General features: G+C 36.4%; 1 protein-coding gene across 1 annotated transcript in view; it reads right to left on the reverse strand.

The window, feature by feature from the left end:
• Positions 1 to 24325, reverse strand: part of CCDC7 (coiled-coil domain containing 7) — a 337092-nt gene that overhangs the window by 174800 nt on the left and 137967 nt on the right. The window contains exons 17-18 of the mRNA XM_087857885.1: positions 5448 to 5730; positions 4510 to 4582 (exon numbers count right to left, since the gene is read on the reverse strand). Of these exons, the coding sequence (XP_087714011.1) occupies positions 4510 to 4582; positions 5448 to 5730 (356 nt within the window). The remainder of the gene's footprint in view (positions 1 to 4509; positions 4583 to 5447; positions 5731 to 24325) is intronic.

Genomic DNA, 24325 nt, shown 5'->3' on the forward strand with positions numbered 1-24325 from the left:
CATAGAAATAGATACAACAATCCTACAATTTGTATGGAACCACAAAAGAACTCCAATAGCGAAACAATCATGAGAAAGAAGAGGCATCACACTTCCTGATTCAAATTATACTACAAAGCTATAGTAAATAAAATAGTACAGTCTGGCATAAAAAATATATATAGGCCAATGGAATAGAAAATGCAGAATTAAACCTCTGCCTATATGGTCCTCTAATATTTGACAAGGGAGACAAGAACATCCAATGGGGAAATGATTGTCTCTTCAACAAATGGTGCTAGGAAAACCAGATAACCACAGGCAAACAAAATGAAATTATATCCCTAACTTCAACATCTCACAAAAATTAACTCAAAATGGATCAAAGATTTAAACATAAGATCTGATACTATAAAACTCCTAAAAGAAAACATAGGGAAAAAAGGAACTCCTCAACACTGGCCTACCAATGATTTTTTTGGATTTGACATCAAAAGGACAAGCAACAAAAGAAAAAATCAGTAAGTGGAACTACATCCAACTTAAAAACTTCTACACTGCAAAAGAAACAATTAAAATGAGTGACATCACCAAGATGGCAACATAGGTCATTCTTGACCTTGCTCTCCCTCATAAGAAGGACAAATAATTATTCATAGACACCAGTGAGAAAATCCTAAAACATGGGGATGAAGCTAAAGCATTACAGAGACCAAGACAGACGACATTAGAAGAATAAGAGAAGTGGTTACACACTGACCACAGTGCCCCTCCCTCAGGCCAGGGCAACACCACACTGAAAGGTCTCTTCTAAGTCTATCATTCCTTCACTGGGGAAAAAAAAAAGAACCCAGGGTGGACATCGAGCTCAGACTGAATTACACTCCCAGTTTTCCTGGTTCTCCAGCTTGCAGACAGTGAATAATGGGACTCCTTGGCCTTCGTAACTGCATGTGCCAATTATTACAATAAATCTCCTTTTATATATCTATATATAGATATCGATATCCTATTTGTTCTGTTTTTCTGGAGAACACTAATACAGGTGGCTTTATTAATATCAAACGAGATAGACTTTAAAACTGTTTAAAAACTGTTGCAAGAGACAAAGAAACATTATATGTTGACAAAAATATGTTGTTCTGTTTTTCTGGAGAACACTAATACAGGTGGCTTTATTAATATCAAACGAGATAGACTTTAAATAGTTTAAAAACTGTTGCAAGAGACAAAGAATCACATTATATGTTGACAAAAGGGTCATTTGTCAAGAATATATAACACATATGAACATATGCACACACAAAAAAGAACCCCAAAATATATGAAGCAAACAAGCATATTAAAGATCCATAAATAAATATAGGACTTGAACAACACTATACACCAACTGGACATGACAAATGACATTTATGAAACCCACAGCTAACATTCTACTCAATGGTGAAAGAATGAATGATTCCTCCATAAGAACAGAAAACAGACATTGTCTGTTTTTACCAGTACTATTCAACAATGTAGTAGAAGTTTGAGCAAGAGCAGTTAGAAAATAAAAAGAAATAAAAGGTATCCAAATTGGAAAAGGAGTAAAACTATCTTTATTCACAGATGACATGATCATATATTTAGAAAATTCCAAAGATTTCACACAGAAATATTAAAGTTAAATTTAGCAAAGATTCAGGATTCAAGATCAGCATGCAAAATCAGTTGTATTTCTAAACACCAGCAATAAGTAATTTGAAAATGAAATTTTAAAAAATTCTATCACTATATATCAGAAAGAATAAAATACTTAGGAATTCATATTACCCAAGAATTATACACTGAAAACTATCAAATATTGCTATAATAAACTAAATAAGACCTAAATAAGGTGGAAAGGCATTCTGGGTTCATGAATTGGGGGACTTAATACTATTAAGATGACAATACTTCCCAAGGTGATCTACAGATTGAGTGCATTCTCTAGGAAATCCCAAAGGCCTATTTGAAAAAATGAAAAGATTTGATCCTAAAATTCATATTTAGTTGCAGGAGGACGAAAATAGCCAAAGTGGTGTTGAAAAAGACAAAAATTAAGAACTCACATTTCCCCATTTCCAAACTTACTACAAAGCTAAAGCAAATCAAAACAATATGATATTGACATATGGGTAGACATATACACCAGTGGAATACAATTGAGAGCCCAGAAATAAACCTATACATGGGGTTGACTGGTTTTTTACTAGAGTGCCAACACAATTCAGCAGAAAAAGAAAAGCCTCTTCAACAAACAATGCTGGAACAACTCAATATCCACAGGCAAAAACAAAAAATTAAGTTGTATGGATCACTACTTCATACCATACAAAAATAAACTCAAAATGTATTAATGACCTAAATATAAGAGCTAAAACCATAAATCTTTTAGAAGAAAGCATAAGGGTAAATCTCTTATCTTAGATTTGGCCATTGATTCTCAGATATTGACACTAAAAGCATAATAACAAAATAAGAAACAGATAAATTGAGCTTCATAAAATTATTTTTATGCATCAAAGGACATTTTCAAGAAAGTAAAAAGATAACCTACAGAATGAGAGGGAATATTTGTAAACCATACATCTGACAAAAGGTTTAATATCCAGAATATATAAAGAACCTCTACAACTCACAACAAAAAGACTAACAAACCAATTATAAACTGGGTGAAGGAGTTGAATAGACATTTTTTTCCAAAGAAGATATACAAATGACCAATAAGCACATTAAAAAAATGCTTCACATCTTCAATAATTGGGAAATGCAAATCAAAATCGCAATAAGATATATTTCATACCTACTAGAACCATTATAATTAAAAGAGCAAAGAAAACAAGTGTTGGCAAGAATGTTTATCCTTCTATATTTCTGGTGGAAATATAAAATGGTGCACACACTGTGGAAAACAGTTGGGCAGTTACTCAAAAAGCTAAAATTAGAATTATCATATTATCCAGCAATTACACTCCTACCCAAAATAATTGAAAACAGATTTAAACAGCTACCCATACACCATGTTCATTGCAGCATTATTGACAATAGCCAAAAGACAGAAACAACCCAAATGTGAATCAGCAGGTAAATGGATAAACAAAATGTGATAGATAGATAGATGATAGATAGATGATAGATATAGATAGATGATAGATGATTGATAGACAGATAGATAGGTGATAGATGATAGATATAGATAGATGATAGATGATAGATAGATTAGATAGATAGATAGATAGATAGATAGATAGATAGATAGATAGATGATAGATATGCAATGGAATCTTATTCAACCATCAAACAATGAAGTTCTGACACATCATGGATGAAACTTAAAAACATTATGCTAAGTGAAATAGGTCAGATACAAAAGGACAAATGTTGTATGATTTCACTCATATGAAATAGGCACATTCATAGAGATAAAAAGTAAATTAGAGGTTACCAGGGGCTGGATAGGGGCAGGAATGGGAGTTATTGCTTAATGAATTTTTTTTCAGGGTAATGAAAAGTTGTGGATATAGAGGGAGTGATGGTTGCACAACATTGTGAATGTCATTAATGCCACTGAATTGTACACTTAAAAGATAATTAAAATGGCAAATTTCATGTTATACAAATTTTACCACAATAAAAAATTTTAGTGGATTGATTAAATTCTGGCTAACTGCTGGTTAAAATTTGTAATAAACTTTGAATAAAAGAAAACAGCCTGATCATAATAAGGAATATTTATCTCAGATAACCTGGTAACATAGGTGAAACAGTAGAGGAACTCTCAACTCAAAGCACAATAGAAGAGTAATTCTCTTGCACTTTACATCACAATCATTTAATTTTATTTAGAAAGTTCAAGCCAATGTTGGAAGATATGGGTTGATTATAAAAGTTACATGTGTTGGAAAGGAAGAACAAATTTATCATTTAGTATACACATACACACATACATACATATTTTTTTAAGAGAGAGAGGGAACACCCTCAAGTTGGCAGGGGGAGCAAAGGGAGAATCTTAATCAGGCTCCACCCCCAGCACAGAGCGCCATGGAGGGTTCAATCTCAGGACCCTGAGATCATGACCTGAGCTGAAATCAAGAGTCAGTCGCTTAACCAACTGAGCCACCCAGGCACCCTGTTTTAAAACATATTATATAAAACACCTAAATAATCTATTATTTATACCACAAATCACCTTTCTCCTGCTGTACCCTGAGGAATTTTTGGCGTGATATGTTCAGAATTCATAATGTCAAATACTGTTATTTGGTTAAGGCAAAGCAATCACTTCCCTTTTACACAGATCTTAGTTGAAATAAACTCTGGGTAATGTAATGTTAACTCATCAAATTAATTTTTGCATACTGGTCAATATATTTCCATATTATGTGATGACTGTCTAAGGAGTTATTTCCAGATTTAATAATGTTCTCTCTTCATTTATTTATGATTATACCATGGGAACACATAATCATTCACATTTTTATCTTACAAAATAGAAAATCTTTTTACCTTGAAATTCTCTTGCTTCTTGGTAAGTTTGTTTTTCAGTCTTAGTTCGTAATTTCTCTTCTACAACAGCAGCCTTAATGACAAAAGTTATAATAATAATTTCAAATTATATATCTTGGAACTCTACCTTCTCTCAGAGCAAGAATTTTTACTCATATCTACAATGCCAATGCATAAATGTTTTACTTTTATATCCTGAATGCATCAAATAAAAACACAAGAACAATGAAGGGATCTGAAACATTTGGGAACACTTATGTGGAGGGAACCCAAACTATATTGTGATTCTCCTTCTAAATAATTCCAAATAAATCATGTTAATAAGGATTATGATTCTACTTTAGATTTATATTTCAGTCTGATTCAATCTCTAGACTAACTCAAATGGCTCATGAAATTATTTTTAAGGTCACTTTAATAAATTCTATTATAAAAGTATATTGTACATATATGTCAAATATATACAGCCTTTTTATCATTTCTTTTTCCCCAGCATTTTTGCTTTAAGAGTTTCCTAATCAAATACTGCCTTAACAAAAGCAATTCTGATAATTTTCTAGCCCTTGTTTAAGGTACATAAAATCATTTCAAAAAAACTATGTTTTCACAATTACCTTACTATATAAAAATATTTTTTCTAGATGAACCCAAAATGAAAATTTCCCTGTCTCAGCTAGGAATTGTGTATATTTTATCATTAAAACTCTAAGCCACAACTTCTTTGTCAATACAGCTTAGAATTTTTTATGTTAATATCACTGATTCTCAAATATTACTTTAAAGATCCTAAATATAAAACAGATTGTATTAAATGGCAAACTTTTTATTCCTTTCAAATAAGAAAATATTAATGAGTTTTAATTAACATTTGCTTAAAATATTAAAGGAGTCTAGCAATTCAAAGTAAACAGCTTTCAAATTATTATACTGTATCTTACCTTTGAGATGTCACTACCCATTGGCTTTCTTTTATGTGAAATGAATGATGCTGTTGCTGTTTCACTCCCTTGAAGTGATGTTTTGACAGACAGTAAATCTTCAATTTCTTCGTTTGATAATAGTCTTGTTAATGATTTATCATGGGTCTTTAATGGAAGTATATGGGGTAGGTCTTTATCAGCTGAACCTTCATTTGAACTCCTTAAAAAAGCTGATCCATCTTGAGACGTTAGGATCTGTGAAAGATCTGAAATAGCAGAGCTAGCTCTTTTCTTCTCTGAGCTTTAGAATTACAAAACATCTGGTATTAGATTATGTGAAGAAAAATTTTTATTTGTAACTGAAGAATCATTTTCATAATCTATAAGAATATTAAATAAGCAATCAATTATTCATTAATTAGTGGTAATTCAAATATGAAGTTGCTGCTAGATAAGTTGAAGATAATATATCTTTTGGGATTTAAAATAGATGTACAGAATTAAGTGACATTTAAAATACTTAACATAAGAGCTATTCAAGATCATAACAGGCACAGAACAAAAAGTATTTGGTCAAAGTAGAGCACAAGATGTTTTAGAGGATGCCCTTTAGTCACATTTGTCCCAGTTATTTTTCCACAATTTCTTTCAGAATGAAAATAAAAATGAAAATTTCTCTATAGCAGTTTTAATATTACAAGATCACTGTCTTCCACAAGAGTCAATTTTCAAGCTCTGAGTTAGTTTTCTTCAAGGTAATAAGTATTTATTCTTCACCAGTTGGCAGGATCAGCTTATTAGGGTTCCAGAACTAGGGTAACTATATGTCATGGTTTGTCTGCACGGTCTCAGTGTATGTTAGTCCCAACATTCCAATTTAGATGATAATTTAAATGGTCCAACTACCTATGTTTTATAGAATTTAACATAGCTTTTCTAGCTCTATCAAATGCAACAGAGTTTGATGGTTCTTTGTTTTATACAGCTATTACTCCAGTTAGTATAATTTACCTAAGGTTTATTGCAGCACCTAAAATAATTTGAATTTTGGTCACACAGATGCAAAATTTTACAATGTAGCTATTGTCACCCATCCTAATCTGTCACTTTAGGATAAATTTCAAACACCAGGTTTTAGATTATAAAAAGAGGGGTATGGAGGACAATTCTGAGAATAAAAGTGTAAGATAATTGATGGCTATATAATTTATGACAAACAGACTTTTGTAGTAGTGTTATAAAATGGATTCCAATATTAAAGTAAAGAGAATAGGTGGCTGCCTGTCCTAAATTAAGGATGATATCTCAACCTCAAACATGATTTTTTGGTTTTATTAGGTTTTTGAATTTAAAATGACTAGTTATAAAATAGTCTAACACTCTTCTGGAAAATATTTTTGAAGACAGATCCTAGAGTACTGTTGTCATTTTTCAGCCATTGAAGCATAACAATTGTCCAAGTACATAATATAATTGATGCTTTTTTACAAACATACCTGCAGCTATACACAAATCACCACTCCTGCCACTAATATTACCACATAGCTATATATAGAAAGTAAAATATTTTCAAAGATTTTGAAATGTTTATTAGGGGATATCATTAATCACTTGATTCTACACAGGCAAGTGATCCTATTATAACAAGAGAGAAAATGTGTGGCAATATCAAGAACAAGGCCTTAAATACAATACAAAGCATATAATACAAAGTTTATTTATAACCATATAAACACACTCAAGCTTTCCCCACTTATATTGGCTCCCACAACCACAAAGGACTGTCATTGCATAACACCATAATACTTCTGCTGAGGGGGAACAAGAATCAAAAATACTAGAAAAGTATGCAAGCAATACTGTTCAAGCTCACATCAGCCAAACAAGTACCTCTAGAAGTGGAAACAGGCATACTTTCAAGGCCTGATATTTGTTTGAATGATAAAAGAAAAGAAGAGGAAAAGGAGGAGGCAGAGGGGAGGAGGAAGAAAAGGAGAAAAAAGGAGGAAGAGGATAGAAAGTCTATGAAAGTCAGTCTATAGTCACACAGAAAATAATGATGATTTGGCCAATCCCCATTCTTTGGTAAATTATCAAAAACAACCTAAATATATTTTATAAATCTTGCTAAATTTGCATCATTTGTTATCCACTTTTGATTAAAGATTTTTTCTAGTCATCACTGTGTTAAAACACAGAGTATAATAGTATACTTATGAGCATGTATTTCAACAGCTTTGATAATAAGGATGTTGGTAGCATTCTACATGACAGTCTTTAATATCACTGATGTGATATAAAGATATAATAATATTGATATATAAAGAATAAATCTCCTCTTGTTTGCAAAAGCATTTCTTAATACTGAAGATCTGAACATTGCATCCTTTTCTCACCAGCAAATAGATGTATAAAGGTATAATCTGTTATGCATATCATCAGGCACACATTTTTAACACATTGTCATCCAGGCAAAATGGAAGATTTCCATAGAACTACTGCCCAACCTGTTCTGAGTTGATTTGTCTGTCTGTCTCTGTTTCCATTTTCTAAACTGTCAACACAATCCCCAAGACATTTCCCTCCTCCCTTAGGAAAAAAAATTTCTTGTAAATATTGATATATACACTGAACCTTAAATTATCAATGGAAATACAGAGGAGAATGGATTTGATATTCTTATCTGCAATAATAAAAGATGAGGAATGTATTTCTATATGCAAGAAAAACAAAAGATCTAGGATTCAAAGTGTGTAGTACAACCTTAAATGATTCTAAAAATTAACTTCATAAGAAAATTTCAATATAATGAATGTAAAAATAACTTTCAAAATTTATCATATTTGATAGTTTTAAAAATTATAATTATCATTGGTCAAATTCTTCATAGTGGTTAGTTTTAGGCTCCTCAACTAAAAAGGAACTCAAAAAAATTGAAAATATTCAGTAAAAATACAAATGATTAAAAACCTGGAAAAATGAAATGTCAAAATACTTAGAATTATTTCATCTAGAGAAAACAAGGCTGGTTGACTACTTAGAAGTAGTTTGTAAACATCTAAATATATCTTACACTGAAAATATTGACTGGCTACAAATACTAGCTACTGCTATTACTGAAATAATTAAAAATAGAAATTAAACTATAAAATAAGGAAAGTATATGAAACAAAAAAGGAAAACTATTCTAACACCAGAAAAACAAATTATCGGTTAATGAGGATGATAAACATATTTTCTCTTGCATGGCCCTGGTGGATATTTCCCTTTCCCCAACCAATAGCTTGGCAGAGATTCTCAAAATCTTTCATTGATACCTGCAATATTGGACTGTGAACTCCCTCCACACACCCTTTTATTGACATGTCTACTTCCTCTTCATCAGGGAGTTTCACAGTTAGAGAATCATCTATTTTTTCTCTGCATTCCTCCCAACTTCTCTAAAAATACTATATACTAGTATGTGAATAGGACCCTTCCCATAGAGCACTTTAGATTATCCATCAAGTTGTCACTAGCCCAAACATTCCTTGTGCAAAATGAGAGCTTGGAATATTACACATATTCTGCTTCTACTCTGTTTGTAAGTTTTTTCAATAAATACTATTGTAGTATAACAACCTACATCATATAGTCAGTTGTATATGACTTATCTGGATATTATAGATTTGGAAAACAGAACCAGTTTCATTGGACCCTGACAGAGGTGGAAAATTAACCCACTGGAAGACAAACCCACTAGAAGACAAACTATTGAGTTGGAATGGCCAATATCTCAGTGACCATGTTATATATATCCACAAAAGCCCCAGAGACACAAATTACTTGGCCAAACTAGAATGACTAGAGCCCATGTAGCCACAGAGATATGGGATACCACAACCTCTAAGTATGTAGGATAGCCACATAGTCCAAAGACCACTAAAGCCCTGAAATGGGAAAATTTCTTAGAAATTCTGGAGCAGGGAGGAGCCCAAGACGGCAGAGGAGTAGGAGACCTAAATTTCATCTGGTCCCAGGAATTCAACTAGATAGATACCAAATCATTCTGAACACCTACCAAGTCAACTGGAGAAGAAAAGAATAGCAGCAACTCTATGAACAGAAAAGCAACCACTTTCTGGAAGGTAGGAGATGCAGAGAAGTGAATCTGAGGCGACATATGGGAAGACAGACCACAGGGGGAGGGAGCCTCAGTCAGCCAGCTACTGGCAAGAGATAGAGCTGCAGAGCACAAAATTGGAACTTTTAGAAGTCTGCTCTGGTGAGGGACGTCACTCTGGTAGCTAAGTGGGGGGGGGGGGGTGGAACCCTCGCTGGGACAGTGTGGTCTCAGGATTCTCAGAGTCACAGGAAGACCAGGGGTGCCTGAGTGCAGCAGAACTCCCAGGTATCAGAGTGGGGAGTCTGGCTGCAGTGAGCCCAGGAGTGGGCTCTCAGCTCAGAGTTGCCATAAACTATGATCCACAGCACAGCTGGGTCACTGCTCTTCAAGCAGAGGCCCAACAAGTGGCATAACTGGGGAGACTCCCCTTCCTCTCCTGGGAGGAGTAGCATGGGAGCGTGCCAAAGGAATCTGCTGGGTTTGGAGTCTCCAAACAGGGCCGTGTGCCAGAGATAGAAATGCTTGGTCACAGGCCAGGTGACCACAGAGTGTAGCTGGAGATCAGGGAGACAGGAGTGATTGACTGCTTTTCTCTGAGGGTGCACTGAAGAGTGGGGTCCCAAGCTCTCCACTCCTGGTTCCTCTGGGATGGGAGACTGGGAGACTGCCATTTTCATTCTCATTCTCTAAAGCTGGGCAGAAAGCCTTCAGTGAACAAAACCAAAAAAGAGCAAACTGGAGCGGATTACTTAGCCTGGCCCCAGGCAAGGGCAGTGCAATTCCACCCAGGGCAAAGACATTTGAGAATCAATGCAACAGACCCCTCTCCCAGAAGATCAGCAAGAACGCCCAGCCAAGACCAAGTTAACCTACCAATGAGAACTGCAAAACTCCAGTGCTAGGGGAATACAGCACATAGAATGCATGGCTTTCCCCCCATGATTCTTTAGCCTTTCAACTTTAATTTTTTTTATTTTATTTTTTTTTCTTTTTTTACTTTTTCTTTTTTTTTTTGAATAGTTCTTTCCTTTTTCAACCAACCTCTTACCTTATCAATTCCTTTTTTAAAAATCTTTTTAAATTTTCATTGTTATATTCTATCCCTTCATTGTGTTTAACCTTATTTTGTGTGTATATGTAAGTTTTTCTTTCTTTAAAATTTTGGGAGGCAGTTTCTTCTAACAGACCAAAATATACACAAAATCTAGTGTATGGCTCTGTTCTATTCATCTGCCTGATCACATTCTCTCTCTCTCTCTTTTTTAAATTTTTCTTCTTTCCTTTTTCAACCAACTTCTTATCAATTCCTTTTGTAAAATCTTTTTTTTTTGTAATTTTCATTTTATAGTCATATTCCATCCTTTCATTGTATTTAATCTTATTTGTGTGTGTGTGTGTGTGTGTGTGTGTGTGTGTGTGTGTGTGTGTATACATATATTTTTTTCTTTCTCTAAAATTTTGGGATGCAGTTTCTTCTAAGACCAAAGTACACCCAAAATCTAGTGTATGGCTCTGTTCTATTCACCAGCCTCATCAAATTCTTTTTTTTTTTTTCTTTTTCTTTTTTCTCTTATCTTTCCCCCGGGTTTCTGGTCTCTTCTGATTTCTTTACTGTATATTTCTCTGGGGTCGTTGTTACCCTTTTAGCATTTTGTTCTCTCATTCATCTATTCTTCTCTCAACAAAATGACAAAATGGAAAAACTCACCTCAAAAAATAAGACAAGAGGCAGTACCGACTACCAGGGACCTAATCAATAAGGACATTACTAAGATGTCGGAATTAGAGTTCAGAATAACGATTATAAAGATACTAGCTGGGCTTGAAAAAAGCATAGAACACCCTAGAGAATCCCTTTCTGGAGAAGTAAAGACTAACTAAGTCGAAATCAAAAAGACTGTTAATGAGGTGCAATCAAAAACTCAGGGTCTAAGTGCTAGGATAAATGAGGCAAACGAGAGAATTAGTGACACAGAAGACCAAATGATGGAGAATAAAGAAGCTGAGAAAAGGAGAGATAAACAACTACTGGATCACGAGGGGAGAATTTGAGATTAAGTGACATCATAAAGCAAAATATTAGAATAATTGGGATTCCCAGAAGAAGAGGAAAGAGAGAGGCAAAGGTATACTGGAGCAAATTATAGCAGACAACTTCCCCAATCTGGGAAAGGAAACAGGCATCCAAGTCCAGGAGGCACAGAGAACCCCCCTCAAAATCAATAAAAATAGGTCAACACCCCAACATATAATACTGAAACTTGCGAATCTCAGAGACAAAGAGAAAATCCTGAAAGCAACTCAGAACAAGAGGTTTGTAAGCTAAAAAGGTAGACACATTAGATTGGCAGCAGACCTATCCATAGAGACCTGGCCAGCCAGAAAGGACTGGCATGATATATTCAGGGTATTAAACAAGAAAAATATGCAGCCAAGAATACTTTATCCAGCTAGGATGTCATTCAAAACAGAAGGAGAGATAAAAGCTTCCAGGACAAACGGAAACTAAAAGAATTTGCCATCACCAAACCAGCCCTACAAAAAATATTGAAAGGGGTCCTCTAAGCCAAGAGAGAGCCCAAAAGTAACATAGATCAGAAAGGAACAGAGACGATATACAGTAACAGTAACCTTACAGGAATACAATGGCACTAAATTCCTATCTTTCAATAGTTACTCTGAATGTAAATGTAAATAGTTACTCTAAATGTCCCAATCAAAAGACCCAGGGCATCAGATTGGATAAAAAGCAAGACCCATCAATATGCTATTTGCAAGAGACTCATTTAGACCCAAAGACACCTCCAGATTTAAAGTGAGGGGGTGGAAAACCATTTATCATGCTAATGGACATCAAAAGAAAGCTGAGGTAGCATTCCTTATATCAGACAAATTAGATTTTAAAACAAAGACTGTAATAAGAGATGAGGAAGGACACTATATCATAAAGGGTCTATCCAACAAGAAGACCTAACAAATGTAAATATTTATGCCCCTAACATGGGAGCAACCAATTATATAAGCCAATTAATACCTAAATCAAAGAAACACATTGACAATAATACAATAATAGTAGGGGGCATTAACACCCCCCTCACTGAAATGGACAGATGATCTAAGCAAAAGATCAACAAGGAAATAAGGGCTTTAAATGACACACTGGGCCAGATGGACTTCACAGATATATTCAGAAGATTTCATCCCAAAGCTACAGAGAATATACATTCTTCTCTAATGCACATGGAACATTCTCCAGAATAGATCATATCCTGGGTCACAAATCAGGTCTCAACCGGTACCAAAAGATTGGGATCATTCCCTGCATATTTTCAGAACACAATGCTTTGAAACTCGAACTCAATCACAAGAGGAAAGTTCGGAAGAACTCAAATATATGGAGGCTAAAGAGCATCCTACTAAAGAATGATGGGTCAACCAGGAAATTAAAGAAGAATTTTAAAAATTCATGGAAACAAATGAAAATGAAAACACAACTGTTCAAAATCATTGGGATGCAGCAAAGGCAGTCCTAAGTGGAAGTATATAACAATATACTTCTCAAGAAACAAGAAAGGTCTCAAATACACAACCTAACCCTACACCTAAAGGAGCAAATAAAGCCTAAACCCAGCAGGAGAAAAGAAATAATAAAGATCAGAGCAAAAATCATTGAAATAGAAATCAAAAGAACAGAACAGATCAATGAAACTAGGAGCTAGTTCTTTGAAAGAATTAATAAGATTGATAAACCCCTGGCCAGACTTATCAAAAAGAAAAGAGAAAGGACCCAAAAAAAATAAAATCATGAATGAAAGAGGAGACATCACAACCAACACCAAAGAAATACAAACAATTATAAGAACATATTAGGAGCAACTAAAGGCCAACAAACTAGGCAATCTGGAAGAAATGGATGCATTCCTAGAGATGTATAAACTACCAAAACTGAATCAGGAAGAAATAGAAAACCTAAACAGACCCATAACCAGCAAGGAAATTGAAGCAATAACCAAAAATCTCCCAACAAACAAGAGCCCAGGGCCAGATGGCTTTCCAGGGGAATTCTACCAAACATTTAAAGAATTAATACCTATTCTTCTGAACCTGTTCCAAAAAATAGAAATGGAAGGAAAACTTCCAAACTCATTTTATGAGGCCAAAATTACTTTGATCCCAAAACCAGACAAAGACCCCACGAAGGAGAATTACAGACCAATATCCCCCATGAATATGGATGCATCACCAAAATACTAGCCAATAGGATCCAACAGTACATTAAAAGGATTATTCACCAGGACCAAGTGGGATTTATTCCTGGGCTGCAAGGTTGGTTCAACATCCACAAATCAATCAAAGTGATACACTATATTAATAAAAGAAAGGACAAGAACCATATGATTCTCTCAATAGATGCAGAAAAAGCATTTGACAAGTACAGCATCTTTTCTTGATTAAAACTTTCACAGTGTAGGGATAGATGGTACATACCTCAATATTATAAAAGCCATCTATGAAAAACCCACAGCAAATGTCATTCTCAATGGGGAAAAACTGAGAGCTCTTCCCCTAAGGTCAGGAACACAGCAGTGGTGTCCACCATCACCACTGCTGCTCAACATAATACTAGGAGTCCTAGCCTCAGCAATCAGACAACAAAAAGAAATAAAAGGCATCTGAATTGGCAGAGAAGTCAAACTCTCACTCTATGCAGATGATATGACACTTTATGTGAAAAATCCAAAAGATTCTAAAACTGCTAGAACTCATATGGGAATTCAGTAAAGTGGCAGGATACAAAATCAATGCACAGAAATCAGTTTCATTTCTATACACCAACAAGAAGACAGAAGAAAGAGAAGTTAAGGAGTTGATCCAATTTGCAATTGCACCAAAAACCATAAGATACCTAGGAATAAATCTAACCAAAGAGGCAAAGGATCTGTACTCAGAAAACTATAGAATACTCCTGAGAGAAATGGAAAAGAAATGGAAAGAAAAGAAATGGAAAAGAAAAAAATGGAAAAGAAATGGAAAAAGAAATGGAAAAGAAATGGAAAGAAATGGAAAAGAAATGGAAATACATTCCATGCTCATGGATTGGAAGAACAAATATTGTGAAAATGTCTATGCTACCTAGAGCAATCTACACATCCAATGCAATCCTTATCAAAATATCATAAACTTTTTTCACAGAAATGGAACAAATAATCCTAAAATTTGTATGGGACAAGGAAAGACCCTGAATAGCCAGAGGAATGTTCAAAAAGAAAACCAAAGCTGATGGCATCACAATTCCAGACTTCAAGCTCTATTACAAAGCTGTAATTACCAAGACAGTATGGTACTGGCACTAAAACAGACACATAGATCAATGGAACAAAACAGAGAACTCCGAAATGGACTCTCGACTCTATGGTCAACTAATCTTTGACAAAGTAGGAAAGAATATCCAATGGAAAAAAGACAGTCTCTTCAACAAATGATGGTGGGAAAATTGGACAGCTGCATGCAGAAGAATGAAACTGGACCATTTACTTACTTACACTATACACAAAAATAAACTCAAAGTGGATGAAATACATAAATTTGAGACAGGAATGCATCAAAATCCTTGAGGAAAACACAGGCAGCAACCTCCTCAACATCGGCCACAACTTCTTCCTAGACACTTTGCCAAAGGCAAGGGAAGCAAGGGCAAGAATGAACTGTTGGGACTTCATCAAGATCAAAGCTTTGGCACAGTCAACAAAACCAAAAGACAACTGACAGAATGGGAGAAGATATTTGCAAATGACATATCAGAAAAAGGGCTAGTATAAAGAAGTATAAAAAATGTATCAAACTCAATACCCAAGGAACAAATAATCTAATCAAGAAATGGGCAGAAGACATGAACAGACATTCCTGCAAAGAAGACCTCCAAATGGCCAACAGACAAATGAAAAAGTGCTCAACATCGGTCGGCATCAGGGAAATCCAAATCAAAAGCACAATGAGATAACACCTCACACCAGTCAGAATCACTAAAATTAACAAGTCAGGAAATGACAGATGTTGGCAAGGATGTGGAGAAGGGAACCCTCCTACACCACTGGTGGGAATGCAAGCTGGTGCAGCCACTCTGGAAAACAGTACGGAGGTTCCTCAAAAAGTTGAAAATAGAGCTACCCCTATGACCCAGCAATTGTACTACTGGATATTTATTCCAAACATACAACTGTAGTAATCCAAAAGGGCAACTGCACCCCAATGTTTATAGCAGCAATGTCCGTAATAGCCAAACTATGGAAAGAGCCCAGATGTCCACTGACAGATGAATGGATAAATAAGAAGTGGTATAGATACACGATGGAATATTATACAGCTATCAAAAATGAAATCTTGCCATTTGTAACAACGTGAATGGAACTAGAGGGTATTATGCTAAGCGAAATAAGTCAATCAGAGAAAGACAATTATCATATGATCTCACTGATATGTGGAATTTGAGAACAAGGCAGAGGATCATAGGGGAAGAGAGGAAAACATGAAACAAGAAGAAACCAGAGAGGGAGACAAACCATAAGAAACTCTTAATCTCAGGGAAAAAGCTGAGGTTGCTGGGGGTGAGAGGGATGGGGTGGCTGGGTGATGGACATTGGGGACGATATGTGCTATGGGAAGTGCTATGAATTGTGTAAGACTGATGAATCACAGAGCTGTACTCCTGAAACAAATAAAACAAACAAACAAATGCCATTAATAATAATTTTTTAAAAAAGAAATCCTGGAGCAGATTTGCTATACAAGAAAAATCTGGAGCAATAGTTTTTAAGTAGGTGGCTACAACACCTTTTTTACTAAAGGAAAGTCAAAGAGGCTAGGTCAGTAAAGCCTAGAGAAATTGTGACTGAAAGTTAACAGGCCGATACTAAAGCCTAAAAAGAACTAGTTTGTAGTTACTTTTTCCTCCAGGTAGAAGAGTAAAGGTTTAAATCAGCTCCTAGTGCTGGAGCAAAGCTTTAAATAAACCAAAGGGGGGAAAAGGTGGAGGTGAGGGTTAAGGGGGATAAGGGTGGGTGGGGAGAACTCTAGTCTTTTCTTCAACCTAGCCCTGCTAGCTGTAGCAATCACTCTCTTCCCCTTGCATTCCAGCTGGGATCTCTTTGCAGCTCTAATGTTAACTTTGTAAATGCTAAATGTATTGCTAGTATGAATTTGCTATGAGTAAAAATGAGAATTTTTAAATGGCTTTTTATTTTGTAACTGTGCATCTGGATATATGATAAAAATTAATGTGAAATGCTGTATGTTTTAATTTCATAAATGCTAAAAGGGTCGTCCTGGTCAGGGAAAGCTGCAAAGAAAAAGTGTTAATGGGATTTTGCTGCCAAGGGTGACCTGGAATTTAAATTCTTTGGATATTGAAAATAGAACAACGGGGAGCCTGGGTGGCTCAGTTAAGCATCTGCCTTAGGCTGAAGTAATGATCCTGGGGGTCCTGGGATCCAGCCCCTCATCGGGCTCCCCACTGAGTGGGGAGTCTGCTTCTCCCTCTCCCGCTCCCCCTGCTTGTGCTCTCAATCTCTCTCCCTCAAATAAATAAAATCTTTTTTAAAAAAAGAAAAAGGACAAGATTTCATAAACCATGATTTTTGTCTATTAGAAGCCGGAAAAGCAGCTTATGTTTGCTTATTAGAAAAGGAAAAGCAACAGGAGCCAGAGAGTCAATCCCTAAATGAAGATACACATTTGGAGTTTTATCTTTTTTCTTTTTAAGATTTTATTTACTTATCAGAGAGAGAGAGAGAGCACAAGCAGGGGGGAGCGGCTGGCGGAGGGAGAAGCAGACTCCCAGCTGAGCAAGGACTCGACCCCAGGACCCCGGGGATCATGACCTGAGCCAAAGGCAGACCCTTAACTGACTAAGCCACCCAGGTGCTCACATCTGGAATTTTAAACAGCAGGTTTTGGTTGCTAATAGGCTCTTGTAAAATCAAACATTTGACCCTTAATGTTGATTTTCTGGCCTGATGTGCATATTTTTTAAGTGAGTCAAATTTGGGCTCTAAGACTAACAAAGAAGGTTTGGTAACACCTCGATTGACATTTGGACTTGCAACAGGGCTCTCTGACTCTATGGCATCTCAGCTTTGCTACTAATAAAAATAATAAAGAAAAAAGCTATTCACAGATCCTAATTGCCTGGACCTGACTCAGCTAAAACCTGACACTGTCTGCTATGGGCTGTTTCAGCTTCAGCATGGCTTATTCTAAAGAATGAAAAACAGAAAGGCTTAATCAGACTCTGGGACAGCTCCAGATCTAGGACAACTGTCTTTGAGTCCCTAAACTCCAAAAACATCATGAATGCAGACTGCACCATCTGCACCATCACATACCAATATCCACAGAAAAGAGCTTGTTTTCTGAAGAAACCATCTTAAATTCAGCTGCTAACCTACTCTGTATACAGAGACTAACTACACTCCTCACTTTCCCTGATGAAAGTTGCAAGTTGGGGAAAGTCACAACTCAAGAACTGTGACCACTGCATGCTCTTAACAGATCAAACTCCCAACTCCCTCTCTGGATGTTGATTATTGGTTTGACTTACTGGACTCGTTGCAGTTTGCAGTAACGGACTGATACTCTGACTCTACTTCTCTCACCTGTCTCCTGGTATACACACCTTAGTAGGTCAGTTTGACTATTAAAAACAGCTGTTCCCACAGAGGGACTGATTTATTTTTTCTAGGCTGCTCACTAGATAAATGATCAGAACAAAAGGGATGGGAGGTTATGTAAACCCATTTTGAAATTTTTGAATATTCAAAATTTGTTCTGACCAGTTCCTAAACATGTTGTATCTTTCTGGTTAGGATGTTTAAAAATGCTTTTCTGCAAAAATGATTTTGTCCTTGCATACAGCCCTTCTGGTCAAAAGATCTGGATGAAAGCAGAACATGGTTTAGAAAGAATGTAAAGTTTTGATTACTGAATGAAAACACTGATTTGTGTAACGCCTGATAAAAAAAAAACACAAAAGCTCAGCGCCTTAGGAGGCACTAGGGAGGGGGAGGGCACTGGTAATCTTTGTTTTTCAGAACTGTTCCAGAAGTGTTACCCTCTTCCTGAAGGAAAATACCCTGTGCTGCCTTTCCAAGCTGCTGAGAGCACCTTGAATTCAAACTGACTGCTGAGACCTAAGATCACACTTGACAATGCTGATTATGAAGGGGTGGCCCAGATCCTGCACTTTCCACACAGAACTGCTTCAGATGTCCTCCACACTTCCCAGGTAGATTAACTGGTGTCATTCACAAGAAAAACTGTTTGGAACTGACTGCTTTCAAGAAGTCCTTCTAAAACAAAATGATTCAACTAAATCAATCAGCCTGGACCAGAAACCCTATGGTGAGAGGCCACATAGGGGCCCTGTACACCAGCACTGACTAAAGTATGTCCTCTTGGGGTGCTCTAACGATTATAAAGTCTTCATTTCCAGGGATACCATGTGTCCTCTCTGGGATTAAATTTGCTGCGTGTGTGCCCTGTTATGACACTGTCTCAGCCCGGGAAGGCCTTCACATCAGTTTCAACTTTTTGGCCATAGTTGTAGAGTTCCTGAATTGGTGCCTTGGGTAAGGTAAAGAAAAGATCAGTATAGAAAATTAAAGAGAGGGGCGCCTGGGTGGCACAGCGGTTAAGCGTCTGCCTTCGGCTCAGGGCATGATCCTGCCGTTATGGGATCGAGCCCCACATCAGGCTCCTCCGCTATGAGTCTGCTTCTTCCTCTCCTACTCCCCCTGCTTGTGTTCCCTCTCTCGCTGGCTGTCTCTCTCTCTGTCAAATAAATAAATAAAATCTTTTAAAAAAAATTAAAGAGAAAGTCACTTAGCTTTCTAAGATATGGTGAATGGGACTTGTTTTACAAGTGAAGTCCAGGACTCCTAAAGGGTATGACTGAGATTAATACGACCCACTAATGACAATTTTTTACTGTAAAAATGTTTTGGTCAAGGGGGTGTACCACACAGAAAAGAGTGAACCCAGCAGGACTGAGACTGTTATCCTTAGAAAACCTGATTGCAAGGTTGAGTCTTGGCCAACATTTGGGAACTCGGACTTAGGGAGGGTTTCTACAATTCCCAGAACTGATAAGAGTGGCTCACTGTGCCCAAATTGGTAGCACAAATAATGTGATTTATACAGAGTACCTGCTTTGCTAATGGGAGCCTAGAATTTTGGTATATAGCAGGCAGAGGGTGGTATATGACTAGCCTCACTAAAAACCCTAGGCGCTGAGTCTCTAATGAGCTTGACATTCCATATGTATTGTCATAATTCATTGCTGGCAGAATGAATTCTGTGTGACTCCACTGGAAGAGAACTCTTGGAAATTTGCACCTGGTTTCTTCTGGATTTTCTCTCATGAAACTTTTCCCTTTACTGGTTTTGCTTTGCAACCTATCACTGTAACAAATCATAGCCATGATAATGACTCTGTCCTGAGTCCTCTGAGTTCTCCCAGTGATGGGACTGGTCTTAGGAACCCCTGACACACAGGGCTACTATTTGTACTATATTTATATTACAATCAAGTTTGCTGTTTCTCTTAGATTATATAACTGACATTGAAGTTCTGGAATACTAAACCCAAAACAGATACAAAGCCATGCTGATTAGAAAACTACCCTATTGGCCAAGTACATGAACTTGGGAAGAACTGTCTGAACTAATCATTCAATAATATTGCATATAGGGAGGGTAAAGATAAAATTAGTCTCCAAACAAAATTTGATGAATACAGGGATTCTATGAAATGCCAATATGTCTCGTTAAAACCACTGGGCATGATAGTCAAAGCTTCAATAGCAGAAAAAAACAACTGTACCCCCCCCAAGTCTTTGTTATTATACCAGCTACTGAATAAGTTGCTGCCACTACTGATACATGTATGCAGCAAGACGTGAAACATGCAACCTTTACTAATCTTTCTTGGGAATATTTGAATTCCTGACATACATTTTCAACAGATGGAATAAAACCAGCACAATGTGAACTGCTAGCAATTTCCAGACATTCTAGTATATTGAAGACAATGGCCAACACTGAAAAAGTACTGCTTATTTTCTAGGCACATCTCATTAAAGATAATTTTAAATGAAATACAATCCAGGGCCCTGTCATTCAAATGAATTTGGGGAAGGGGATCATTATTTGGACAATACCAAAAAGATATATTCTACATCTTTACAAGAAAATTTATTAGCTCTACAGGTCCCAACCACAAAGGACTTTCTTCTTTAAGCACTGATAACAACACATTCTACACCTAATGACTCTTCAGAGCATCTGTATCACCGTAACTAATTTTAAATGGAAGCTCCTACATTAAGAAGCTATGGAAAAGTTCCAGGCATAAAAACAAGTTTTAACTTTACATCTGCCATATTTTTTAGACTCATGGGATTACAGGTACATGGCATGTAAGCTAACTTTTGCTGATATTAGCTTTTGGCTAATAATACTTCAAATTACTTGTCAGTTCCTGGGACTTTGAATTCCATTATTTCTTCCCTCTGCTAAATATCACACTCTCTTGGCCTATTATTGGGCCCTAATGGGGCAGATTTTCTCACTTTCCAAACATTCCTATCCCATGATGGATCTTCTCTAAAGTCTCATAAGGTACAAGCCTGGAAAATTCTACTGAAATGGGACCTGACTTAGCACATCCAACCAAGGGCCAATCCTGGTTTTTAGGACCTTGGCCAAATTAATAAAATATGTCTGCACACTCGCTGGACACAGAGATACTCCCCTGCTGTTTTAACCAAACCATTGACTTAGTAAGACCCTTGCCTACAAGATTTGCCACCTGACAAGAAAGTATGATTCACTGATCCAACGGTCTCTCTCAAAAGTCGTAAGATCTATCGAGGTACCGCATTCATCCACCAGAATAATGGTAAGTTGTTAAGATCCTATAGAATTGGGATCTTCAAAATTAGGTGAATTTCAGGCATTGTTCATAACCACAGAGCACTTTTTTGTCCTTTTGTAAAAGGACAAAACTATTAAATACACATACTTTTCTGAGACACCCCCTACCCAAGGAAATAGATAGAGCAACCTTTTTTTTTTTAAAGATTTTATTTATTTGAGAGAGAGAGAGACAGAGAGAGCGAGAGTGCACGTGCAAGAGCTGGGATAGGGGCAGAGGGAGAGGGAGAAGCAGGCTCCCCACTGAGCAGGGAGCCTGATGCGGGACTCAATCCCAGGACCCTGGGATCATGACCTGAGCTGTAGGCAGATGCTTAACCAACTAAGCCACCCAGGCACCCCAGGTAGAGCAACTTAATAACAAACTCAATCCTTATTTTCCATGTGTTCATGCCCACAAGGAGGAGCTAAATCTAAAAGAAAAATATCTGATCTAAAAAAGTTAATCAAGAATGTATGACCTTCGTGTCTACTATGGTCTTGGGTCCATCTCCAATCTATCCCATCATGAAGGAACTAGATGTTAAACAGGCAATGTATCTAAAAGACAGAGAAGCCACTGTTGCCCATCAATCCTATTCTACTTGCCACCTAAGCCAGTCTCTTTTAAAAACAACCTCCACAGTGCTTGTCAATACAGCTTTCCCTTGTTGTTCACAAGTTATAGGCTGCCATACCCTGCAAGGGCCTCTCTGTACTGGTTGAACTCCAATGTACTTTGGAACTAAAGAGTGAAAGAAAGAGTATTTCAAGATAAATATTATATTCCCTTTTTTTTTTACTCCCTACTTTGATCTCAGTGTATGAATGGACAAAGCAGACTGCTTATTTAAAAGATGGACATTGTCTTTGCATCAGATTCTTCTGCAAACATCCTCTTCTAGCCCTGCAGGTGACTTCTGAGGGGAAAATAGTAACTTTGGGGTCCCTGCTGAATTTATTGCTCCAAAAAGTGAGAAGCTGGCTCATTTCCAAGAAGGAATAACAGATCTCAGTTTATCAGGCGTGAACATGTCTGACCTTGGGAAATGGTTGGAGGGGGGATATCAAGGGAGATAATGAATAAATTTCTCTCTTCCTGCAGATATTGTACAGATATTCTAAAACAGCCTTTGGCTGTCCAGGAAGTAAAGCTTATGATGGATGAATGTATTTACTTATGCTGGTTTTGCACCCACACCTACCTCAGCTGGTGACCCTACTGGCATCTTTCTCCCAGGCAATACTGTACAAATTGTTGTGATTAGGACCAGATGTCAGCCAGAGCTAATGGAGAAACCTATTAGTGAGACCCAAAGACCAAGAAGTAGACAGAGGACAAACAAATCTCTGTTATGGCATGGGCCTGGTAGTTCTCTCCATTCTCCCTTTTGGTGGTTTGCTAGAGCTGGCTCACCAGGACTGTTGAATGGAAAAACAGCTCTCACTGACACCAGCTATGTTAACATACAAAATGCCTACTCCTCCAGGAGCTTCCTTTTTCTAACAAGGCCATTGCCCCAAGCAGGAATCTCTCACTGTTAACATGGTTGACTAGGTGCTCTCTATCCCCTCCCAATTCCTCTATAATTTTGTAGGGTTATGTAAGGAGCAAGTCCCTGTCAGGAGCACTTTCCATGGTGAATTTGATGTACTTTTCTGCAGAATAACAACAGCTCAGGATATATTGTACCCTCTACTGTTTCTTAGTTTATAAGGTTTCCTCTATAAAATCTAACTAATGTCTATAATTTGGGCCACAAATAATATGTTACTTGTACAACCATTAATTGAGGAAATTATAAAGTCTCCTTTAGGGTTTTTTAAAAGGTAAACCTCCATTTGTAGTTTATTTTGATAAAAATTGGAAAGAGGCAAAAAATTTTGACATGTTTTTTATTTCATAATTAGATAATCTCTTTTCTTGATACATAATATCTTCCTTGACCAGCAATCTAAATTAGCCTTCCCTGTGACTCCCTATCAGGAAGGGAGTTTTATTCTCTTCATTTATTACTCTCTAAAATTATCTTGTTAATATATTTTCAATTGTTTTTTGCTTGTCTTCCCATTATAATGTAAACATCACAAGAGAAGAAAGCTTTTTTGTGTTATTTATCCATAAAACCCAACGTTCAAAAGAGTACATATCATATGATGGTGACACTATTTGTTTTGAGTATTGTATTGATTGAGTTTAGTGAATAAAGGAATGAATAAATTTAATAGCTAATCATCTAATCCATGGGGAAAAAAGGACGCATACTAATACACTTCCTCTTTTGTATATGTTTTTGTGCTTAGTGTTGGGGGCAAATTTGTAAAAAAAAAAAAAAAAAGGATTTAGAAAGAAGTAGGTTGGATGTATAACTCTTAAAAATAAAACACCAGTTTACATTTTCATATCCAAAAAGTGTAAATTTCAATGCTATAAAACATTTAAGAAAAGCTAACACATTTGATGTGAAACACTGAATTATTAACATCTGTTATGTTTGATTAAATATTTGCCACTAACTCATTCCCTAACCAAAACAAATCGCTAAATGTTGTAAAGCACAAAAAAAAATGTACTTTATTGTAATCAATACCATGTGTTTGTTCAGGTGGGATCTCCTTACTTCGCTCCCATCCACTCTCTGAAGGTTTGGGAGACTTTTCCAAAGTATTTTAGAAATTCTATTAGGATCTAAGAAGTAACCTAAAATGAAGTTTGATGAATAATATTGTGCCATGTGCTTAATAGTTTGATTTTTTAATTATATTTAGCAATATTCAACCTACAACTATCAAGGGAAATTCTATAAAATCGAACCAGCTAAAG

Source organism: Ursus americanus, chromosome 31 (genome assembly GCF_024610735.1).
Source record: "Ursus americanus isolate L20-20 chromosome 31, mUrsAme1.1.p, whole genome shotgun sequence".
Taxonomy (NCBI): domain Eukaryota; kingdom Metazoa; phylum Chordata; class Mammalia; order Carnivora; family Ursidae; genus Ursus; species Ursus americanus.